The sequence below is a fragment of the Geotrypetes seraphini genome, chromosome 18 (genome assembly GCF_902459505.1).
Source record: "Geotrypetes seraphini chromosome 18, aGeoSer1.1, whole genome shotgun sequence".
Lineage (NCBI taxonomy): Eukaryota > Metazoa > Chordata > Amphibia > Gymnophiona > Dermophiidae > Geotrypetes > Geotrypetes seraphini.
The window spans coordinates 4211389-4233971 of NC_047101.1; the positions used below are offsets into that span (position 1 = coordinate 4211389).

A 22583-nucleotide genomic window follows, 5' to 3' on the forward strand; every position below is an offset into this window, starting at 1 on the left:
TCTTGTATGCTGCTGGCTACGATCACCTGCTCCGGGAGCTCGTTCCAATGGTCCACCACTCTTTCAGTGAGGAAGTACTTCCTGGTATCCCCATGAAATATCCCCCCCCCTGATTTTCAACGGATGTCCCCTTCATTGGGGAAATCCTGAAACCCCGACTGGATTGCGGCCCTCAAGGAGGGACTTTGACACCCCTGCTTTAAAGCGTCCCCTCTTTTCATAACTTATTTGGATTTAGCTCACATCTTTTCAGTGGTAACTCAGGATGAATTGCATTCAGGTACACCCAGGGGACTCGCAATCTTAGCGTTGGAGGGTTAAGTGACTTTGCCCAAGACCACAAGGCGTAGTGGTGGGGTTTGAACCCTGAGCTTCTCTGGTTGTCGGCCCACTGCTCACTCTTGGTCTTTGCTACCTTTCTTTGACACTTTTAGCATTTATAAATTTTTGTGATGTGTTTTCTATGGCAGCCAGGCACTGAAGAGTTGTAAATTGATTCATTTGGGGAATAATTATCTTCTGCTTGTTCATACATGATTCTAGATGAGGCCATCGAGTTGGGCTTGGTGACGACTTTTCTCGGCAGAACACTCTGGTTCGCCATCCTGCTGGTGACTTCTTCCCCATTACCGCAGGCTCATTCCCTGAATTAGAGGAATTGTTTTAAAGCTGTTTAAATTTTTTTCGTTTAGAATTATTTGTATTTTTATTGACTTTTTAATTTTAATTCCCTTTATATTCCACTTGTAACTCGCTTAAAAGTTTTGATAAGTGACGGAATAAAATTTTAATAAAACTTGAAACTACAGCAGAGATGTGATTCTGTTAAGAAATTGGGGCTCCAGGGGGTTCTTCTGTGAGCGATTTTAGTCTTTTACCGATCTATAGCAGACATATGTTGTGTTTTGTGTGGCAAAAAAAATTAAAAATTAATCCATATCGGTCCTCAAAAATTCCCAATCTTTAAGCACTTGCTTTCAAGTTTCTATTCTGAGGATAGCAGGGTGATTTGAGTTTGTGAGGTGAAGATGTTATAACCTTTCGAACAGACTGACCAGAACCTTCCACTTTAAGGGCTGGTGCCCTCCTATATTGTATTATTGTAAACGGCTTCAATTTTAACTTTAGTTTGATATTGGTGGTATATCAAATAGATGGAACTTATAAATAACCAAACAAACGTGAACATAAATTCTCCACCTATGATTTGTTTGTTTGGAAGGGTTCAGAAATCTGGGGAGTTTGGTCTTCGGTTTTAAAAAAAAATGCAAAGGTCTTTGCTCAAAAACTTGACAACCTAATCTGGTTTAAATTGGGCTTACAGCTGGGAAAAGTTTTCATTTTAGACCGTGCACACAAAGCATCCTTTTTCTTACAAACTCTAGAATAAATAGGTCTCTGAAAGGCCGTCTGGGAACGAGCACCAGCTCTGTAATTTAGTGACTTCACTAGGAAATCTGGGTGCTCAAGACATGTGATTAGTTTTGTGGCTGCCTTCCGAGGTAATGATACATCTGTCCAGACACACATGTGTCTTCACCCTGGTCCATCTCCTAGCTAGCAGTGGGCTCTTCAAATATTGTGCCAAAACTGTCTCCCCTCCACATATTATCAGAATTATTCCCCCTGCCCTAGTTGGCAAACACCTCTGCTCGGTGCTAAGATTAAGGAACTAGAACTTAGACTGAGGGAGAGAGAGAGAGCCGTGCCAAGCTACCTAGAAGCAACCCTACTGATACTGCTCCGGAGCTACCTTCCGAGACACCAGCAGGACCTGAAGCTCAGCTTCTGCTCTTTGTAAGGCTTAGATGCCACTGAATTAGAAAAAGTTTCTGAAAGTTTTCATGCTTTTCTCGCTGCTGTCTGTAGCTTGGGCAGAATCTCAGCAAAGCCCAAATGAGCTGGAATGTCCCCAGATGCAGGACTTACTGCTTGATTCCTTCCTTGGCCTGCATGGCCTTCACGGGGTTTTGTACCCTGCTGGTGCCCCTGTCCCTTCACAGTCAGGAGATGGTGTGTGTGACCAGGGCGACTTGCTTAAGACTTCCGAGGGCAGAGAGCGAACCACAGGCTCTGAGGAGGAATTCCAGCCTCTAACTTATGCCTTTAAAGGCAAATAGAAACTCTTCAGACAGGAAGGAAATGCTATAGGATCTCGACAAGTCTGCTCTTACAGAAAGAAAAGCCTGGCGACTCTTCCCAACCAGGCTGGAGAGGAAGATGAACACTGTCAAAGGAAATGACAAACCTTTCCTGTCAGGTTTAAAACAGGTACTGAATTATGGGGTAATGACCCACCACATAGCAGACAAACTTGCTTTTCATTGTGGAGCCTTATATTAGAGCTTTTAACGTACAGCACCCGTATTCCTGTACTGGGCCTCCCCAAAATCTGTCTATGCACCTCATGCCTGCCCCGCAGTACCATCTGCAACGCTGCCAGTACACCCCAGTTCTGCCCTGCGGCAATCCCTCTCCTCCCACACATTGTTCTGCGAGTGCACTTCATTCCTGCCCTGTAGCGCTCTCCGCACCCCACCCCTGCTATTCCAGTCCTGAGACCCTCCCCTCCCCGCCCCCCAATTCCGATGCAGTTCACTTCTGAATTTTCCTGGGCAGAGTCTCTTTGCCTCCTTGTTATATGAGGCTGTGGCAGTGATAGATCAACGTGGTTTGCAATCCAAAATTGCCCAGCTGTAATTCACCAATACCTTTTACCTCACTGCCGCTGGTCTTCATGATAAGGCGTATGGGGACAGACTTAAAGATCTCAATCTGTAGACTTTGGAGGAAAGGCGGGAGAGGGGAGAAATGATAGAGACGTTTAAATACCTACGTAATGTAAATGCGCATGAGTCGAGTCTCTTTCATTTGAAAGGAAACTCTGCAATGAGAGGGCGTAGGATGAAGTTGAGGTGATAAGCTCCGGAGCAATCTAAGGAAATACTTTTTCACAGAAAGGGTGGTAGATGTGTGGAACAGTCTTGTTGGAGACAGAGACTTTCTCTGAATTCAAAAGGGCCTGAGATAGGCACGCGGGGTCTCTCGGAGAAAGAGACAATGGTTACTGTGGATGGGCCATTTGGCCTTTATCTGCCGTCATGTTTCTATATAGCCTCGGCTTCAGTTAACGTGTCCCATAGAGCAGTTGTTCCTGGGCTCTTCATCTGTTACATTTCTAAGGCACATTAATCGTTTGTTTGCTCTACGGCAAGATGAGTTATTTCATTTTCGAATGAAGCCGCAATAATTGATTTCAGGACTGGGCCCTGAAAATGCCTCTGCCCTTGTTTACCTCAAGGATAAACTGAGTTCTAGGCCTTAAAAGGAATCTGGATAAGCTCATTTGCCTCCAGAAATTTCCCCGATAGGTTCAGAGTTCCCAAGACACTCTTGTCATCTTTCTCATCTAATAAATTAAATCTGGCTTACGGTACCACGGTCAGTGAACCTAAAGAAAGGGTGTACAGTTCATTTGAGCTGCTTAAATGTCGTTTAAATAACGCGCTTTAAGGGGCTCCACTGAAGAATGTGACACCAAGAAGGATGGATGGAGGCCCCAAAAAGTTAAACTTCCTTCCTAACCTTGTTCAGTTCACATGACAAAGAAATATCAACTTTCAAAATTTTACATGAGAATTTGATAAAGGACAAACTTAATCTTAGAAAGAAAGTGGAATTGCTTGAAAATAATTCACATTATAACAACCTAAGATTGATTAACTTCCATCTATAACATCTAGGGATATGCTTAAAAGATATCTATTAGAAATATTGGAAGTTTCGGAGGAAATGATCTTCCTGAGAAAAATCAAATCTCATTAGATCGAGAACCTTTAAATGTTTCTGAAATATTGGAAATATCTGATAAAGAGGCAGCGATGCCATCCACTTTGATTCTATCAGTAGCTCTGTCAATTGATAAAACATGGTTGTTAAAACGTTTCTTTAAAAAGAGGCAGAAAGAATTTATTACATTACATTCATGACTTCTATTCCGCCTGTACTTTGCAGTTCTAAGCGGATTACATCAAAACGATAGCTGGACATTTCCAGGAAGAGGAATACAATTAAAGGCGTTAGGTCTAAAACCATTTTGAAGGGAGGATACTAAGAGGGGGAGAGAGGGGAAAAGAATGGGGGTTAGGAAATTAGGATGAATTTCTTGAATAGTATGGTTTTGATTTCTTTTCGGAAAGCTTTGAGGTCAGTTGAAGCTGTCAGTAGGTTGGTGATGGAGGGGTCCAATTTAGCCGCATGTGTTGCTAGTAAGTTGTCGTACATCTTTTTGCGCTTAGTACCTTTAAAAGGGGGGTAGGAGAAAGGGGATTGGGTTCTCCGCTGTCTGGAAGAGAGGTTCCTATTTAGGTCTTAAAATACAAATGTTTCCTGACTTGACACGAGAAACTCAGAAGCGTCGCCGTGAATTCTCGTTAATGAAACCTGGGGTTATATCTTGTAAATTGTATTGTTTTATACTGTAGTGGTAAATATGTTTTCTTTGAGCCAGTTGACAACCTTTTGGTCACTCAACGCTACAACCAGTCTTTAATTTATTTCCTTTGTCCTCGCTAGACTTTCACATTTTGGATCTTTAATTGAGGACTTGAGCATAATGAGCTAAATTTTATTCTTTATTGATTAATTGTTTTGCTTTGATGGAAATGTAGATGTCTAATGCTTGGTAATAAATTTGAAAAATTAATAATTTTATTTTTTTTTTAAAAAGGAACAGAGAAAAATTCACGTTAAGAAAACCAACTGGGCAATGCATATTAATTTTTTATTGGATGAAAACTAATTTAATTTTCACCGTGAATGTAAATTCCTTCCCTGAGCTCAGAGCCCCAGCGCTGTTCCATTAATGAGACCTCGGGCCTTGTAGAATGACAGACGGTGATCACGATTTCAGGCTGATTTTAGCACGTGAGCTTTGGCTTATTTAGTGGAGATTCTTATCCTTTCCTTGCTACAGTTAATAATAATAAATTTATTCTTTTATACCGCCATAACCAAAAGTTCTAGGCGGTTTACACTAAAAAGAGCTGGACAATCAGCGAAATACAATAATACAGTAAAAAAAATACAAATGCAATAAGATAACATTCAGTGTGAGAAATAGTTTCATGACAAGGGTAAAGTGAGTAAGAGGAGAACTTGGGATGGGGGGGGGGAGTCTGGTGATGCAGTGTCATTCTCTCTTGACTTCTTCCTTAACGTCTGTGTGTGACTTTTTTATTTATTTTTTTTAAAGTAGGTTTAATCTTCTTGGGCAAATGATTTTTTGCATCATTGGATTGGCTGCCAGGGCAGTACAAGTGCTATTACTTTCAAGTTGAAATTTAAGAAAAAAAAAAAAAACATTTTTACTTCAAAGATTTTATCGGTTTTGTACAAAAATATAGTGATAACTAAGACATGATACAACCGTGATTGTATAAGGAATGGAAATAGTCATCCATAAGGTTAGTGCTCCATGAATAACACGATAGGTTGACCAATATAATAAAAAATTTTGATCAAATCGCAATTTCAAAAAAAAATTAAAAGCGACATACAGTAAAATATGGGGAAGAGAGACAAAGCAATTAAGAACGTAGACATGGACAAACATGACTTATTACATACGAAAGGGATGCAGGGAGAACTGCAATTGTGATAGGGAAGAAAACAATTATAGGACAAAACATGAGGACAGGAAGAAAAATAGTAAAGCCTCGTAGGAAACTTATCTATCGAAAGCGTCTTTGTACAGAAAGCTTTTTAGTGATCCCTTGAATTTATCTAATGACTTCTCTTCCCTCAGTTGTTTTGGCAGTGAATTCCACGTTTGTGGGGCTACAACTGAAAAGATAGTATCCCTCCGGGTATTAATGCATCTTAATGATGGGACGGACAGGAGGTTTTTGTCATCAGATCGTAATGCTCGTAACGGAGCATTGGGAAAGAGCCAATGAGCATGATTTAGAGATCATTAGAGACAGTCCTTGCTCTACAGAGCTTACAATCTATTCAAGACGCCCAGTTAGGACAAATAAGGAGTTTTTTTTATTTATTATGGAGATGATTAAAGAACCTGGGTATTGAATAAGGGGATCAGAAAAGCAGCCTTTGTAAAGGCTGATTCAGGAAAGCCAGGCCAGGTCTGAGGCACAATAGGATGGAGGGCACAGAGTCTGTTTGGTAGTGGAGGAGAAGGGTATAGGTAAGAGTGAGTTACCCAGTGGCTAGAGCTCCCAGGGTGTAGGGAGAGAAGAGATACTGAGGGCCGTATCCACAGGGGTTAGGGGCAGAGCTGGCCCATGAATATTTAAAAAACCGCAAATAATATTTGGGCCAGTTCTGCCCCCCTTAAGCCTTACCTGGTGGTCTAGCAGGTTTTTGGGGCAGGAGCGATCTTCCCACGCTCCTGCCCCATGCAAATCGCTCATAGGAAATGGCTGCCTTGAGCTCTCGTACGAGGGAGAGTAAGATGCCACTTCCATCATTTGCTGTCCTTTTACAAGCCACTGGGAGGCAAGGGTGGAGAAGGTGCCAGTTATATCATGTGTTCTGCATGTACTAACAACCGGGTGGCAGTGGTGTGTACACATCTCATGCATAATCCTGCTGCTGGAGGTCATAGTTAGAAAGATGATACTTTTCTTTTTTACTTGAACAAATAATAGTTAAATATATGTTACTTCACAGGGAAGATCCTCTTCCGACGAAGTCACATCCGAGACGTGGCAGTGAAGCGGCTGATACCTATAGATGAATACTGCAAGGTGAGTTCAGAAGGGTTGAACACCAAGACACAGCCCTGCATAATGTCTCTGTTTGAGAGGCCTGAGGTGCAATGAATTGTGTCGATGGCTCAGTTTGTGTTTGGACTTTATAATATGTATACAGCTCCAAAGGCGGGCTGCCCTGATAGCTCCTCATCATCCAGAGCTTTTACTTTAGATAAATGAGTTGGGTTGGTTCTGTTCTGTTCGATATCTTTTTTGTTATCTCGGATAAATGTAAATTATCTGGTTTCTTGTGTTTACAGTATTTGTATATTTATTGTACTAACATTGATGAAGAGAGGGCTATTTAAAGGAAAGCCACCGAATTAATAGGTTTCCCAGGAGTCAAACCCTCAGCTTTGCAGGCTGAGCCACAGAAGCTGCAGTTTGAGTTCATAGAAATGTGACCACAGAGGGCAGAAGAGGTCCACTCCCTGGAGGTGTCTTTCTGGTTCTACGGTTCTTCATCTTCTGCTGTCCCAGCAACTTTTTCTGCTTCAGTGTAAGTTCTTCCCAACTTCTTTCTTGCTCAGTTTCTGTTCTGCCCTTGGTCCCTGTCTCACATCTCTTTCCTGCACCACCGTTGGTTCCCACTTTGCCTGTATATCCTGTTGAAAATCTCCCACCATCAGAGGGTTTCATGCCCGCAGGACTCAGCTTTGGATCACCAGCCTCTGATTTCAGATGCCATCACCTTTTTGTATCCGATGCTGCTGTTTCCCGAGGTTTTTCAGGCCTGGCACGCTGCTCCAGTGTGTTTGACTTTTCTATGAAGGGTTAAGGTATCTGTTTTGCCCTCTCAGCAAGGTGGCAAAGATTTGCTGCTCCAGGACAGACTCAGCATTCAGCTTTCTGCTATGTGGGCAGAGTGTCGGGCAGGGCTAGGAGTTACCCAGCTCCCGTGGTGCCAGGCTTCCTGCTTACAACACTGCCCTAGTATGTAGAAATATGTTTGTTTTACTACTCATTCACCACAAGAGTGGGTGTAAATATAGACCTCAGCCCTGCTTAAATGCCTCTTCCTCTGCTTTTGATTATTTTGGGGTCTGGCTTTGAGGTAAGAGTACCTTAAAACTGCTGGTCAGTAATAGTCTCAAGTTTTCGACACGCTCTTGCCCTGCTTAGCCTTGAGCTGTTCGTGGCTTCCAAGGGCAGTGAGTTACACCCAGACATGCTTCGTCTTTCACTCTGATAGGAATGGATGGTGACATTGAAGAAAAAGAGGGTGGTGAGGGTCCATTTCTTTGGTTTTGGAATTAGATTTATTTATTTATTATTAAAATTTCTATACCATCTACTACCTAGGCCAGGGGTGTATCTAATTTCAATTGGCTAATGTTCAACTGGGGAGACACAACAGGCTAAATCACACACTAGCAACCCAGTAAAAATCTTATATTATTTCATAAATTTATCACATTAATCCCAATTTCATTAAATAAGAACATAAAAATTGCCGCTGCCCAGCAGTCCACTCACACGGCGACCCCCAGGTCAAAGGCCAGAGCCCTAACTGAGACTAGCCTTACCTGCGTATGTTCTGGTTCAGCAGGAACTTGTCTAACTTTGTCTTGAATCCCTGGAGGGTGTTTTCCCCTAAGATAGACTCTGGAAGAGCGTTCCCGTTTTCTACCACTCTCTGGGCGGAGAAGAACTTCCTTACGTTCGTACGGAATCTATCCCCTTTTAACTTTAGAGAGTGCCCTCTCATTCTCCCTACCTTGGAGAGGTTGAACAACCTGTCTTTATCTACTTTGTCTTGAATCCCTGGAGGGTGTTTTCCCCTACGACAGCCTCCGGAAGAGCGTTCCAGTTTTCTACCACTCTCTGGGTGAAGAAGAACTTCCTTACGTTTGTACGGAATCGATCCCCTTTTAACTTTAGAGAGTGTCCTCTCGTTCTCCCTACCTTGGAGAGGGTGAACAACCTGTCCTTATCTACTAAGTCTATTCCCTTCAGTACCTTGAATGTTTAGATCATGTCCCCTCTCAATCTCCTCTGTTCGAGGGAGAAGAGGCCCAGTTTCTCTAATCTTTTGCTGTATGGCAACTCCTCCAGCCCTTTAAACATCTTAGTCGCTCTTCTCTGGACCCTCTCAAGTTGGCTCTTCATCCTTTTTGTATAGAGTTCATATAAGGAGAAAACAAGCCATTTTCTTCATTGAGTCCTTTTTTTATATATATATTTTTCATTTATTTGCACAAATAATTCAGTTGAAAAAAATATATTAAAAAAAGGATCCAGTGAAGAAAATGGCTTGTTTTCTCCTTAGATGAACTCTATACAAAAAGGATGAAGAGCCAACTGAGGGTTATTTAATGAAAGTGGGATTAATGTGATAAATTTATGAAATAATATAAGATTTTTACTGGGTTGCTAGTGTGTGATTTAGTTTATTGTCTGTATAACGTGTGTTGTATGTTGTTTTTTGTAAAAACGCCTATTATAGGTGGTTAAGAAATCTTTTAAAGAAATAAATAAATTTAGACCTAGAAAGGACTTGGGGTTTTTTTAAGAACTCACAAAAAGGAAAACTCTAAACCATTAATCAGACAGACAGCTGATTGCAATCAATTTAATCTGGTTACTTCTTGCCTCTTTGATGAATATAATTGAAGCTGTTTCCGCATTGTAAGCAGACGCATTATTATCTCTTGGCACCAGTCTTTTTCTTGTGTGCTGCCTCATTCCCTTATTCCCAGGGATCCAGAATCCAGAGGTCCTCGATCGGTGCCTGGCTGTGGGTCCGCTCTCACTTTTTGAAAAGCTGGCGTCCTGTTATCCTGTCTGATTTGTAATATTTGGGTATGTTTAGGGTTACTAGACATCCAGATTTACCCAGATAGGTCCTGTCCAGGCATCTGGTTAGGTTTTGAAAACCATTGAGCTCAGGGTCATGTTTGGACTCGGAGGGCATCTGTGCATGCACAGATGCAACTCCAGACATGGCCCCAAAGGGTTCATAGACAACGGCGCGAAAGACAAAGGCGTGCCCAGACAATTGAGCGCAACGCGGAGGCGCGCACCGCTCAAAATTACTGTTTTTAGGGGCTCCGACGGGGGTTTTTGTTGAGGAACCCCCCCCCCCACTTTACTTAATAGACATCGCACCGGCGTTATGGGGGGTTTGGGGGATTGCAACCCTCCACATTTTACTGTAAACAACTTTTTCCCTAAAAAAGGAAAAAAGTGAAGTTTTCAGCAAAATGTAGGGGGTTACAACCCCCCACAACACCCCCATAACACGGCGCGATGTTTATTAAGTAAAGTGGGGGGGTTCCCCACCCACCCCCCCGTCGGAGCCCTAAAAACAGTAATTTTGAGCGGCGCGCATCTCCGCGCTGCGCTCAATTGTCTGGGCACGCCTTTGTCCCAGCGCACTTTTGACCTAACACCCCCCAAAGAGACAGGGTATGTGTGGGGCTGGGGTTGGAGGGCAGAATGGGGCAGGGCCATGCCCTCTTTTTTTTTTTTTTTTTTTAGGACAAAATCTGGGTATGTTTTATGCTCTCCAGGAGCTAAAATACAGAGCAAAGGAGTAATGAACACTTCAGTTATTTGCTGACATGGAACCATTTGCAGGAATTAGTAATCAAACAGATATGTTTTGACAAAAGAGATGTTCTGTGATGGTCATCCAAATGTGGGTTTCTGCTGTCTTAAGTGTGGATCTCGCTTGCTTTGTCTTCAGGCTCTGATCCAGCTGCCTCCATACATTTCTCAGTGTGAGGATGTCGTGCAGTTCTTTGAAACAAGACCCGAAGACCTGAATCCACCGAAAGAGTGAGTCTCCCTGTGAGCAGGCAGAACCTGGAGATCAAGGTTCAAATTCCACCCTACTCATTGATTCGTGTTGCACTGAGCAAGGTGCGCCTTTGTTAGAGGCTGGTGTGCTCTTATAGTGCCAGGAGCAACGTTTCTGAGACACAGATGCAGCTGATGAAACTGTTGTACAATATTACTTTATTACACGGCAAAACCCATTGATTAAGGGAAAGGGGTTGGGATTTGATACACCCCCTTCCTGGGGTTACAGTCAAAGTGTTTAACATATTACCATATTTTCACTCATATACCGCGCACCCGTGTAAAACGCGCACACAGGTATAGCGCGCGGGGAACATAAATTTATGTAATAAAATTTTAATATAGCGTGCACACGCGTATACCGCGCATGCTAAAACCTCCTCCCGCCTACTCCGAACCGGCATCCTCCCCCCCGCTCACGTCACCCCCCTTCCCCCACGATCCTACATCCCCCCCCCCAGCACCGCAAAGACAACTCTTACCCGACTGGGCACCGGCACCAGCACCAATGCACAGGATGTGCCAGTGCCCGAAGATCCTCCCTCGTTGGGCTGGGCTGGGCTGGGCGGTGCGAGAGAGATCCTCCTTCTTCCTGTGCCGGGCTGGACTGGGCTTTGAGCATTTGCGCATGCTCAAAGCCTTCTGGTCTCGCTCTCTCCGGTCTTTTGGTCTCGCTCGGAGAGAGCGAGACCAGAAGGCTTTGAGCATGCGCAAATGCTCAAAGCCTAGTCCAGCCCGGCAGGGCTTCCCTCTGACCCAGTACGTTCTTATTTCCTGGTGCATGTTATAAGGCTTTAGCCTGCCCATTGCAGTTTGATAGCAGAATCCATGACCGGCCAGTGTCCTCACGTAGCAACAGATGTGATGTATGTGTTCCAGCTTCTGAATGGTTGCACAACCCTGTGGATCTGGATCTTGTGATGGGGAATTTGGGCCAGCTGGGCTCCAGAGAAATAAACAGCCTGCACGTGGTCTGAATATGTGCCGTAACTCTTCCTTCTCCTGGTAGCACTCCACCTCCTTTTCTTCCTCATCCCTGTCTCTCGTTATCCTTCTTCCTCCTCCTGGATTCTCTGTCTGTTCATCTCACATGCCTCATGTGTTATATTTAGACTCTGGTTCCTCCTGAGGATGAGCCGATCTGTTCTCTGTATAGAGGAAAAGTCGTCTTTGCTTTGCATTCTGTGGTTTCCACGTTCTCTGAGCTGTTCTAAATTCTCTTACTGTTGCAATTGCAGTCTGCTAAGATTAGCTACTTCCCAGGTCGCGTGAGTGATGACAGCTTCTGGATTTCGGGTTTAGAATAACCAAACCAGAATTTAGGGGACAGAAGGTGATGGGATTTTACTTACATCGCATTAGGGTACTGTTGATGGATATCTTCTGGAGGGTTTGAGTGTTTGCTGGTTCAATGTATGTTTGCCTCCGAAGTTCACTTGCGTCTGGCACCACAAGGCCATGCACTGAGTTTTTGGAAGCCACCATTTTCATTCTGTGGGTCACCCATCTACCAGCTCCACATTAAGTATCCATGATCCTATGAAATTTGTTCCGAAAATCAACCAGTAGGCGGTACTCTCTATTACCTACCCAGTCCCAGCTAAGCATGGTGTCTGAACTAGAGAATGACATGGGGGTAAATTTTCACCGTCCCCGCGGGAACTCATTTTCCCATCCCAACGAGTTCTTTTCCTGCCCCTGCCCCATTCCTGCAAGCTCCGTCCTCATCTGCACAAAGCTCAGACACTTTAAAATCACAAGTGTTTGAGGCTTGTGCAGCTAAGGCAGAGCTTACAGGAATGGGGCATGGACAGCGACAAAACTCACGAGGACGGGACGAGGAAATTGAGTTCCTGCAGGGACAAATTTGTCCCTATGCAATTCTCTACACTGCACCACTCCAGAAATCAAAATGTAGCAAAGTGAGCCAAGTATAGCACGATCAAGCCATTGTGACATCACTGATGAGGTTGGCTCTTATTGGTGGAATGAGGCATTGTGACATCACTGATGAGGTTGGCTCTCAGGCATTGGTGGAATGAGGCATTATGATGTCACAATACCAGCTCTGGTTATCAGAGGCTGAAACTTGTCACACTATTTATTTATTCAATTTTCTATACTGTTCTTCCAAGTAGAGAATGACACGGGGACAAATTTTTCCCCGTCCCCACAGGTTCTTTCCCTGTCCCTGCCCAATTCCCGCAAGCTCTGCCCTCATCTGCACAAGCCTCTAACACTTAAAAATCATAAGTGTTTGAGGCTTGTGCGATTAAGACAGAACTTACTCGAATGGGACGGTGACAAATTTGTCCCCATGTCATTCTCTGATCTGAACCCTGCCTCTGCCCCTTCACCTCTCTATGGAATCACAACCTGCCGTCCTCAGCCCTTCTTACTCACGGGAGGGAGGCTGCCTTTGATGTTTCTACGTATTATGCATAACATTTTCTCTGCTTTTCTCGCTCGTGTTGCAGCTGCCTGTATTTGATTAGTGCGAATGCTTCCAAGGGCTCATTTCATTACCTAATAGCACTGCCTGTCATCTCTCTAATGTCTCCCAGTCTGCATGCCACGCTGCCGTGTCGACCTTTCTTCTATGCAGGCTTCCATATGCACAGCCCAGTGGGGGATGGGGAATCTTGTGTCGTATGTTTTGCTTCATGTTCAGAAATAAGCTGGAACCCTCTGTTGCAAGAAACATTTGCTTATTTTAGCCTTCAAAACTGAGAAATCATTTGCAGCGAGCCTCAAACGGCCAAACAACAACTGCTGGGTTTCTTAGGACAGCGGGCCGAGAACCAGAGACGCTCACTTCAAAACCCATTAACAGTCCTTGGTCAAGTCACTTAAACTTCCGCTGCCTCAGGTACAACCTTCGGGGTCAGGAAAATAACCAACCTTGAAAAGGGCAGAAATGAAATCCTGAATCAATAAACTCCACCTAAGTGCACGTCGGTTAAGCGCATGCTTCGGTTATCCTACCACCACGGTACCCGTTTTTTTAATATATACATTAAAATCAATGGACGTAAATTCTGGATATTTGCAATTCGGATAGGCACACAATCCGCGTATGCGCACTGATGTCATAGGTCCCACCTCTATTCTTTCACGTTACGTTCACTCCGGTTAAATGCAATCACGTTCTGAGTGGGAATGGCTAGGCTTCACCCAGCAGCCCACGCGCCATATTTAAACTGAACCGGCTTAGCTACAGCCTCCCCCTATCCTCCCTCCCACTCCTATTAAGCGCACGTGGCAACCCAGTCCGAGGGGCATGTACATAAGCAGAGTCGACTGTATATCCAGTGGCGTAGAAAGGGGAGGAGTGGTCCGACACAGGTTCCATCTTGGCAGGGGCGCTGGCTCCCATCCTCCTCTCTGCCCCCCCTCGCTCCTTCCCCACCCTCCCACTACTAGGCACATACCTCTTTAACGTTTCCTGTGGGAGAAGCAACCCCCCCAATCTGCTGCTCACGCCAGCCTCAGCGCTTCTTCTGACTTCACTTCCTGGACCCGTGCCCAGGAAGTGACATCAGAGGGAAAGCCGACACTGGCTCAAGCAGCAGGCTGGGTTTGCTGCTCGTGCCGGGAACGTTAAAGAGTTACGGGGGAAAGGAAGGGGTACGTGCATGTGGCAGGAGGGGGCAGGGAAGGAACGTATGGGGGTGGGGAGAGGTGCCACATCCTGGGTGCCTCTCCCTATCTCTACGCCACTGCATCTATCCACCCAATCAAGGTACTGTCACTGTCATACCAGTTTGAGTTAGCTCAGCTTTTATGTGGAGCCCAGAAATACCGAAGACCTTGTCCTTTCAATTGGGAAGGGATTTATTTCAATGAGGAATTCCATTTGCTCTTATTAAGCTCACTGGAAGAGGTGGGATTTTAAAGGTATTCTGCGATGGGTTTATATTCGAATCTTACTACAACTCTCTAACTGATGTGGTTGGGTATGGGAGGGGTTGAAAATGATAATAAAAATTTTAGGTCCAAATTATGCTGAAATGAATTTGTATGTAATTGAATGTTTATCTATATATATAAAATCGGAGGTGTGTATGTGCCGCGATCACGCAAAAACGGCTTGACCGATTTGAACGAAACTTGGTATGCAGATCCCTCACTACCTGGGGTGATATGTTCTGGGGGTCTCGCGGGCCACAACTCTATGTTGCTTGCTCAAGGGTGGGTTCACCCAAGAATTTATATGTTCTTGCTCCAGGAGGTGAAACTAAAAATGTTGTTTATAATCACGTTTTGCGTTAGTTGTATTGTATTCATTTTGTCAAATATTTCACATTATAATTTGAATATTGTACTTTTTATTAAGCTGTAAAAAAATAATTTCATTCACCACTATAAAGTATCTTTATTTGAATCCATTTACAGTGTTATTGCTATAATTAAATACCCGTGCAACGCCGGGGCATCAGCTAGTGTTTTAAATAAAAAGAGAACGTTTTCTGTACTAAGGCAATCAAAGTAGATCCCCCCACCTCCAGCACATTTTATAAAGCTTTGCGTGGGTCAGAGGCCGCTGCTTTTCCCTCCCGTCGCACCTTGTCCGTCCTTTCTCCAAACCAAGACGCTAGAACTTGGTAGCAGACAGTAGCCAAGAGAACAGAAGCCCAAGCCCTGTTTTAAGCTTATTCCTTCACTTCTCGTCTCAAAGAAAGCTGTAGGAGACATTTCAAGGTTACTTGCTGTGTATTTCACATTCAGGGATATTTATTAGCTGTGTTTCCAAATGTTAATTAATAAAAGTCTTTGATTCTCCTCTGGCAGGATTAGTTTTAGCCATTATCTCCGTTGGGTTGTTTCTTTTTTGAGATTCTGCCAGGTCATGGAGATGTGTGAGGCTCTTGAGAGATTGCTGGGTTTGGGTTGGGAAGGATTTCCAAGCTCGTAAATTAGATAAGGCAATTGAAAGCGAGCCAGAGGTTAAAAAAAAACAAGACAAAGACAACCTACATTTGGAAAATGATTTTATGCTAATGAAAATCAGACCAGTCCCCAGTCTCTCTGCTGAGTTGAAAAAGGGACTTCCGGTGCCTTGGCTTTGGGAGGGGGGCCTTTCGTTTTGATAATATCTTGCTTATGAGACCTGAAGCTCACGATGTGCTCCTTGGCCTCCCTGGCAGGAGTGAGTTGCATATTGTTTGGCTTGGTGGGCTGCCAGGAATTTGCCTTTTTCACTTAGAATTACAGTGCAATAAACAACAGAGGATGGCAGTAGGGGAGGCCGAGGCAACTTGAGGTAGAGTTAGTCTAAAAGTCGGGGTCAAACCAGCCTTGGGCGGGAATAAGTTTTGTGTTTTGTTTCATTTATTTATAATCCGCTTTTTACAGAGCGGCTCGCCATTTAAACATACACAATACAAATCCTACACATTTAAAACATAAACAGATGAGCGACCGGCGCTTATACCAGTGTTCAGTGAGCTCGCTTTGGGACATCCTGACTTGTGTTCAAGATTAGCTAGAACGGTGGCTCACAAACGTGCCCCGGAAGATCCCCCCCCCCAACCGTCTACAATGAATACACATGAGAAAGGTTTGCAGGCCGTGCTTTCAAATCTATCTTGTGCAAATTCATTGCTTTGCATATCTTTAAATCAGACTATCTTAGGGTCCCCAAGGATAGGTGTGGAAGCTGTTGGCTTGTAAAGACGTCATCGTCTCTGGGACACTCCACACTGGCAGTCCCAGTTCACCCACTGAAATCTTATTGAGTGACCATATTGCTCCACATTAATAGCAAGAGCTAATCCTTGCATTTACTCTAATTGCGTGTGGCCATTGATACCTGTTGGGAGTGAAAAACCAGAATTATACGTCCATATCTCTCATTAGTAGAATGAAAGCTCTGCTCTCGGTTCAGCTTCTCAGACCATTCGGAGCCTCAGAACATTGGGGTATCGGTTCAGATCCATGTCCTGAAATGTCAGGCTCTTATCAAGATTGTTTCCTAGCTCTGCACAGAGGAATCATAACTCAAAAATGTCATTTCCCCTTTATTACTTAACTGGATTTCTTTTCTCTCTCTGTTTCAGGGAACCCCTTGGAAAGAAGAAAGTTGGTAAGGACACTTCTGTTATTTTCAGGTGAAGCAGCATTACATATGTCGCTTACCTCTCTACTAGCTGCAATTTTGAATCCAACTTTTAAGCCTTATTTTTGCATGTTTGCTATTGACTATTTTAAGTACAGCTAGCATATGGTGCTACCGCCACGTGTCCCTATCGGTGTGTTTAATTCGGGGCGTATCATAGCAGAGAGGAATGAGTGACAACCAGTTCTGACTTGTTGAATGTGTGATTGTACCCCTAAGAAGTCTCCGGGGTTTCCCCCGCAATATCAGACATGAGATGATGGTAGAAATGTTAAGATCCGACATAGTTACAGCATAGGCAGAAGACAGGGAATGATCCATGGTTTGGAAACTTTGGGCAAAATCTAGTGGGTGCACCCAGTAATGCCAGTACAAAGAACCCTGCTCGATAGTGCCCAGGTCCCACTGAATGTTCCTGCTGATATGGAGTTTTTCAGAGGATCAGAAAAACAAATTCAGAATTTCATTTTCATTTCAAAGAAGGTGAAATGTTGGTGTTTCTTTCCGATGAGCTTTGATTCAAGGGTGATTTCTGCCTATTTCCATGTGCTGGTGGGGATGTTGAGGTCTGTCAGCCCACCTCATAATAATGGGGAGGTGAATACTGAGGGGTGAAGTTGCACTGCATGCTGGGAATAAGGCCAGACCCATGACAGAGCTAAGACTGGTCTCGCATACTCACATTTCTGAAATTTAATTAATGATCTAACCATCTCGTTCATTGGTTTCACTCATTCTTCCTTCTCACCCATGCTTTTTCCTTCATCAGGGTTTGTCCAGAGAGCGTCATCTTTCCTTAAGAGAGGTAGTAATGCTAACAGCCCCTTTGCTTGGCCCCTGTTCTCTCTCTTTCTCTCCACTGCCTTTTGCTATGTTGTTATGTGCTTCTATGGGGAGTAGTGAGGGGGTGAAAGTCGGGTCTTGGAAGAAGGAAAATTGAGCATTAATTCAAACTCGAGACAAAATAAAGTGGGCCTTTTCTAATTGATTTTAAATGTGGGTGGATCATTAGTGCGTGTGGTCTGATCCCATGGAGGAAGGGTATTTAGCTGAAGAGGGGACACAAGGATTTGGGGTTCCTCAGATAGACAGAGTACTTCAACTCCAGAAAAGAGAGAGTTGGGGATGCAAAGGTGTATTTTTTTTGGTGGGGCTGAGGGTGAGCAGGGGAGGAGAGGGGAAAAAAGTCTGTCTCTACAAGTGTGTTGCATATGGTAATATACTGGATTTTTTTACAGTGTGCAATAAGTCATATATGGAAAGGATGATTTTTGTATGCTTGTCAGTATTTTGTTGTATTTATTTGTGTGAAATATAATGGTCAGCTGCCAGTTATGATATATTACCTCAGACTTTATGTATAATTTGATAACTTTATGTAGCATGTTTGTTTATTAACATTTGATATTTTGTGGATAGTTCTCAGCGGATTGCATAAAAATATATATTACATCTTAAAATAAATTACATGTGATAAAATAAAAGGAACTCTATTATATAAAGAAAGACCTAACTCATCCACACTCAAGAAACACTCATAATCTAAGCTCTCATACTCATAATCAAACACACACATACACACAACCCCCCCCCCCCCTACACCCCAATATATGTCAGTCATGTGCCCATTCACCAGTCAAATTCATGAATATGCTCATTTGGAGTTGCATCGACTCCGACGGACTCTTGGGGAAAAAATATGTTTTCAGTAAGTCTTTGCAGCATATTTAACTCTACAAAATTCTGTGAAATGATATATCGTTCCTGTAAACTGCCTAGAACTCTAATTAATGAGGATTCAGAGCTAGAGGGACTAAAGTCAGCGATCCTCAAACGATCGTCGCTAAACTGGTTTTGAATGATTCAGCGATGATCGGATTTGCCAACCCAACGCAGAAAACGGCCCACTGCGTGGTTTTCCGCAGGATCACTCATTCCCCGATCTGGCCGCGCAAATAAGGTCATTAATATTGAAATGCCATGTAAACTAGCAGAGCAACTGATGCTCTAACATGGCTTCTCAATGCACACTTGTAGCCACCAAGCTTGTCGCTAATAGGACCTTAGTATGGACCCCGACTGCATTCATAGGGTTACCATATTTAAGGACGGGAAAATCCGGATGCACGACCCTGCCCTGTTCCACCTCTAACCTGCTCCCATAAAGCCTCGTCTCTTTTTTGCCACTGAAAAGCCTAACTTCAATCATAATATTAATATTAAAAGGATCTTTTTCTTATCTTTTCAAATGTACATGAGCCAATAGTTATCATCAAGACAAAATTAGACAAGTTCCTGCTGAACCAGAACGTACGCAGGTAGGGCTAGTCTCAGTTAGGGCGCTAGTCTTTGACCAGAGTGCCGCCGCGTGAGCGGACTGCTGGGCACGATGGACCACTGGTCTTACCCAGAAAGCCTATTCTTAAGTTCTTATCCTGGAAGAGCTGAGCCAGACATGGCACAATGTTAAAAGCTAATTAAGCCGCATGAACACAGCTCCAACGTTTTTGGTTGCTTCCTTCACAAAAACAAATGGATAAATAAAGAGTAACACCAGCATTTTAAAAATAAGATTGTAAAAGGAAGTATTTTTAGTCCAGAGTTATTTTAGTGGGGGTTAATTGCACAACTGCCGGCAGTCCTAAAAATACGGAGCTTCACCGGTTTTGTTTGGAAGGTTAATGGATGGTCTGGGAGCCCAGTTCATACCAGATCCCTGTCTCATCTCCGGGGAAGGTTCATTCGCTGTAGGAACTATTTTGGTGGTTCTCCTACCAGTCAGAGAAACATTTGCCTTGCAGAGAAGGTTGCAAATACGTTTTCAACTTAAGTCTTTTGATTTTTCTTACAAACCTGTTTATTTATTTAAAAATGTATTTCCTGCCTAGAACCTAAGTGGGTCACAAAAGCCACCCCTGATTTGCATCTAACTAACAGAAGACTAGCTGCACATTTTAGCTTTTGCTCAGCGAACATGGAGGGTTTTAGGAGCCTCTGTGGCAAATGTATTTTTAAATTGTTCATTGGATTGAAGTCAGATAAAAGTTGTGTGGGTTAACAGAAATCAAGGTTAAGCAAAATGCAAAAGATTTTTGTCGTTTTCATCTTAATTTCCTTGATTGAAATTCTAACTGCTGGATAAAATTGAATTGAATTGCCTTTCCAACTTGCATTGCAGTAAATTCTGAAATGCAGAATCATTAAATCCATGGAACATAAGTAGAACAGCAAATCATTAGATATAAAATCAAAGCTTCTGTAAATTAAGTTTCTTCTACAACTTATTCCATTACGTATCTCCAGTAGTGGAAATTAGGAAAAAATAAACCTCCCCCCATCAAATTTCCCAGCATCAGAAGCCACATTCTACCCTAATAACACTGTGCATTGATGATGGGGAGGGAGGGGAAGGGAAGGGAAGGTGTGTGGTGGGAGAGACACTTAAGGGAGATGTAGGATTGGAGATGAGGAAGAGAAAGTGGCTGGAGAGCGTTAGAAAGTTAGAGGGTAAATATAGAAGGCATCTCTGTTTCAGTGGAGGCATTTCCAGGGGGGAGGGGCATGCAGGGATTACAGTTACAAATGTGGAAGGCAATCCCATAATGCTATGCTTGCATTTAAGCAGTGGACACCCTCTTTCCCTTATAGAATACTAGAATATCTGCATGTATTCACGCACATAACATACAGTGCAGTCTTCCGTAAGTTATAGTCTAAGAGAGTCCTGCCTTCGCTGAACCCAGTGTGTCAAGACATGTGGGGCCAGATTCTGTAGAGGTCGCTCAGTCTCAGCAGCCACCTAAGAGGTTTTTGCAAATCGCACACGGGCGTCCTATATAGAATCGTCTCTGTCCTGACAGACAGACGCCTAATCCCGCCTAACCACCCCAATTCTCTAACTGGCGTCCGTGTCATAGGCCCGTTTAGAGAGTCGCATTGTCACTGAGCTGATCGCTGCAAGGGAATCTCCCTGCGGCGATCAGTTTAGCGGCCATGGCAGGGAGCCATAGGAGGGGCCTTAGGGATCAGGCCAATCAGAGTCTTAGGCCACTCCCAGTGCATCCCAGGATGCACTGGGAAGAAGGCCTAGGACTCCCAGACATCTGGCAACCTTAGTCATACATTTCCTTTCAGGTACAGTGTGAAAGTTAGGTGGCCTCTTGGGCAGTTGCCCTTTAAGAGTGGCACAATCTGTCTGAGATTCTTAAGTGATTGGAGTTCTTCCTGGGGCTAAAATCTTCAGGCCCTGTCCAGCTTTATTATACCTGAACACAACTCGCTTGTGCCGCAAACAGTGGCGCAGCGAGGGTGAGCAGTGCCTGGGGCAGTGGCGTCCCCTACCCTGCCCTCCCTGCCGCTCACACGTGCCCCTTCCCTGTACCTTTTTAATTTCGGTGCCAGCAACTACCAACTTATTGCCTGCGTTGGCTTCAGCGCTCTCTCTGATGTCACATCCTAGGCACGGGTCCCGGAAGTGACATCGGAGAGAGCGCCAAAGCCACCGCGGGCAGTAAGTTGGTGGCTGCTGGCACCGAAGTTAATAAGGTATAGGAGAAGGAGTGGAAAAAGAGGATGGAGAGGGAGGAGGGTTGCCACTGCCCCGAGGAAGATGGCGACCAGAATGGGCCGCCCCCACCCCCTTACTGTGCCACTGGCCACTAGTGAAACAGGTGTGACCTAAATCCTAAATCCAGTCTCAATGGTGAGTTGGAGCTTGGTGGTGAAGGGAGAAGAGCAGAGACGTAACTAAACCGAGCAGTTCCTTTGCTTCAATTTTGTATGCCTTAGTAGGGTTTTGGGAGAGTTTATGCTCAAACTGACACAAAGCCAGGTCAGTTTATAAAATGTGAATTTCGTACTCTGCTAAGCAGAAATCTGCTAGTGCCGAGGTTGGCTTTGCACAGACTGCACTGCCCTCCAGAGGAAGATGCTGTAAACGCGTCTGCCTGTCCATATTTTATTTGCTAAAGCTGTCTGCTCCACAGTCGCCATAGACAGAGTGAACTCAGATCCTATTCTGATAAAACCTGAAATCAGAGCCACTGGCAGAGTACTCCTAAAGCTCTCTGTGTGAATCACAGACCGTGGCAATTTCAAAACGAGGCATTCACTTTTCCGGGCACAGCTTACTCAGTAATCTGCTCCTGAAACTAAGAACTGCCATATTGGGATCGATATTCAGCCAGTGTCCTGCCCCTCTCTCATGTAACTTCCCGACATAGCAGAGGGGAGGTTTCCTGGTCAGCCAGAGGCAGAATGTCAGCCTCGGCCAGCGGGAGGGACCCTCAATATTGTTTGCCCCAGGCCCAGCTTTGTCTCTTGGCAACCCAGCCAAGACGCATGAAACTGGGCAAAGTAATACGTGTGGTTTTAAAATGTGAAAAAAAAAACCATTACAGGAGTGACGGAGGAGTGGAGGGAGCATCAAGCAGATCGGGCGCTTGTACAGTTCTACCCATCAACATCTGAACGAAACAGTGTGCTATATGCAATTTTTTGCATGACATAAGAGCATATTTCAGTCCGCTGTTGTAATGTCTCAAATTCCATTTATAAGGCCGTATCGCATATAAAAAATTAAAATCTGATATATTATTGGTAATTTGTAATAAGTATATTAAACTTTGCTTCTCATTTTCTCTGGCATCAAGCAAGTTTTCAGGTTTATTAAAAATTGACTATCCTGCGGCTTACATTCTAAAAACATCAAATAATAGAAATAAAACATGTTTAAAAAGTACATGGAATTAAGGTCAAGGGGAGAGAACTACAGAATGTATGCTAAATTATGACTTAATATGCACGATGAAAAGTTTTCAAATTGGCTTTGAACTTATCAATTGAAGTTAGTAAGGCATCAGGCCGCCCAGTGGTACAAATTAATTTCT

The 22583-nt window shown here is 43.9% G+C and overlaps 1 protein-coding gene across 3 annotated transcripts in view; it reads left to right on the plus strand.

Moving 5' to 3' along the window:
- Positions 1 to 22583, plus strand: part of SH3PXD2B (SH3 and PX domains 2B) — a 79389-nt gene that overhangs the window by 36696 nt on the left and 20110 nt on the right. For all 3 annotated transcript variants that reach the window (XM_033927460.1, XM_033927462.1, XM_033927461.1), the window contains exons 4-6: positions 6691 to 6767; positions 10462 to 10553; positions 16637 to 16662. In XM_033927460.1, coding sequence (XP_033783351.1) covers positions 6691 to 6767; positions 10462 to 10553; positions 16637 to 16662 — 195 coding nt within the window. The remainder of the gene's footprint in view (positions 1 to 6690; positions 6768 to 10461; positions 10554 to 16636; positions 16663 to 22583) is intronic.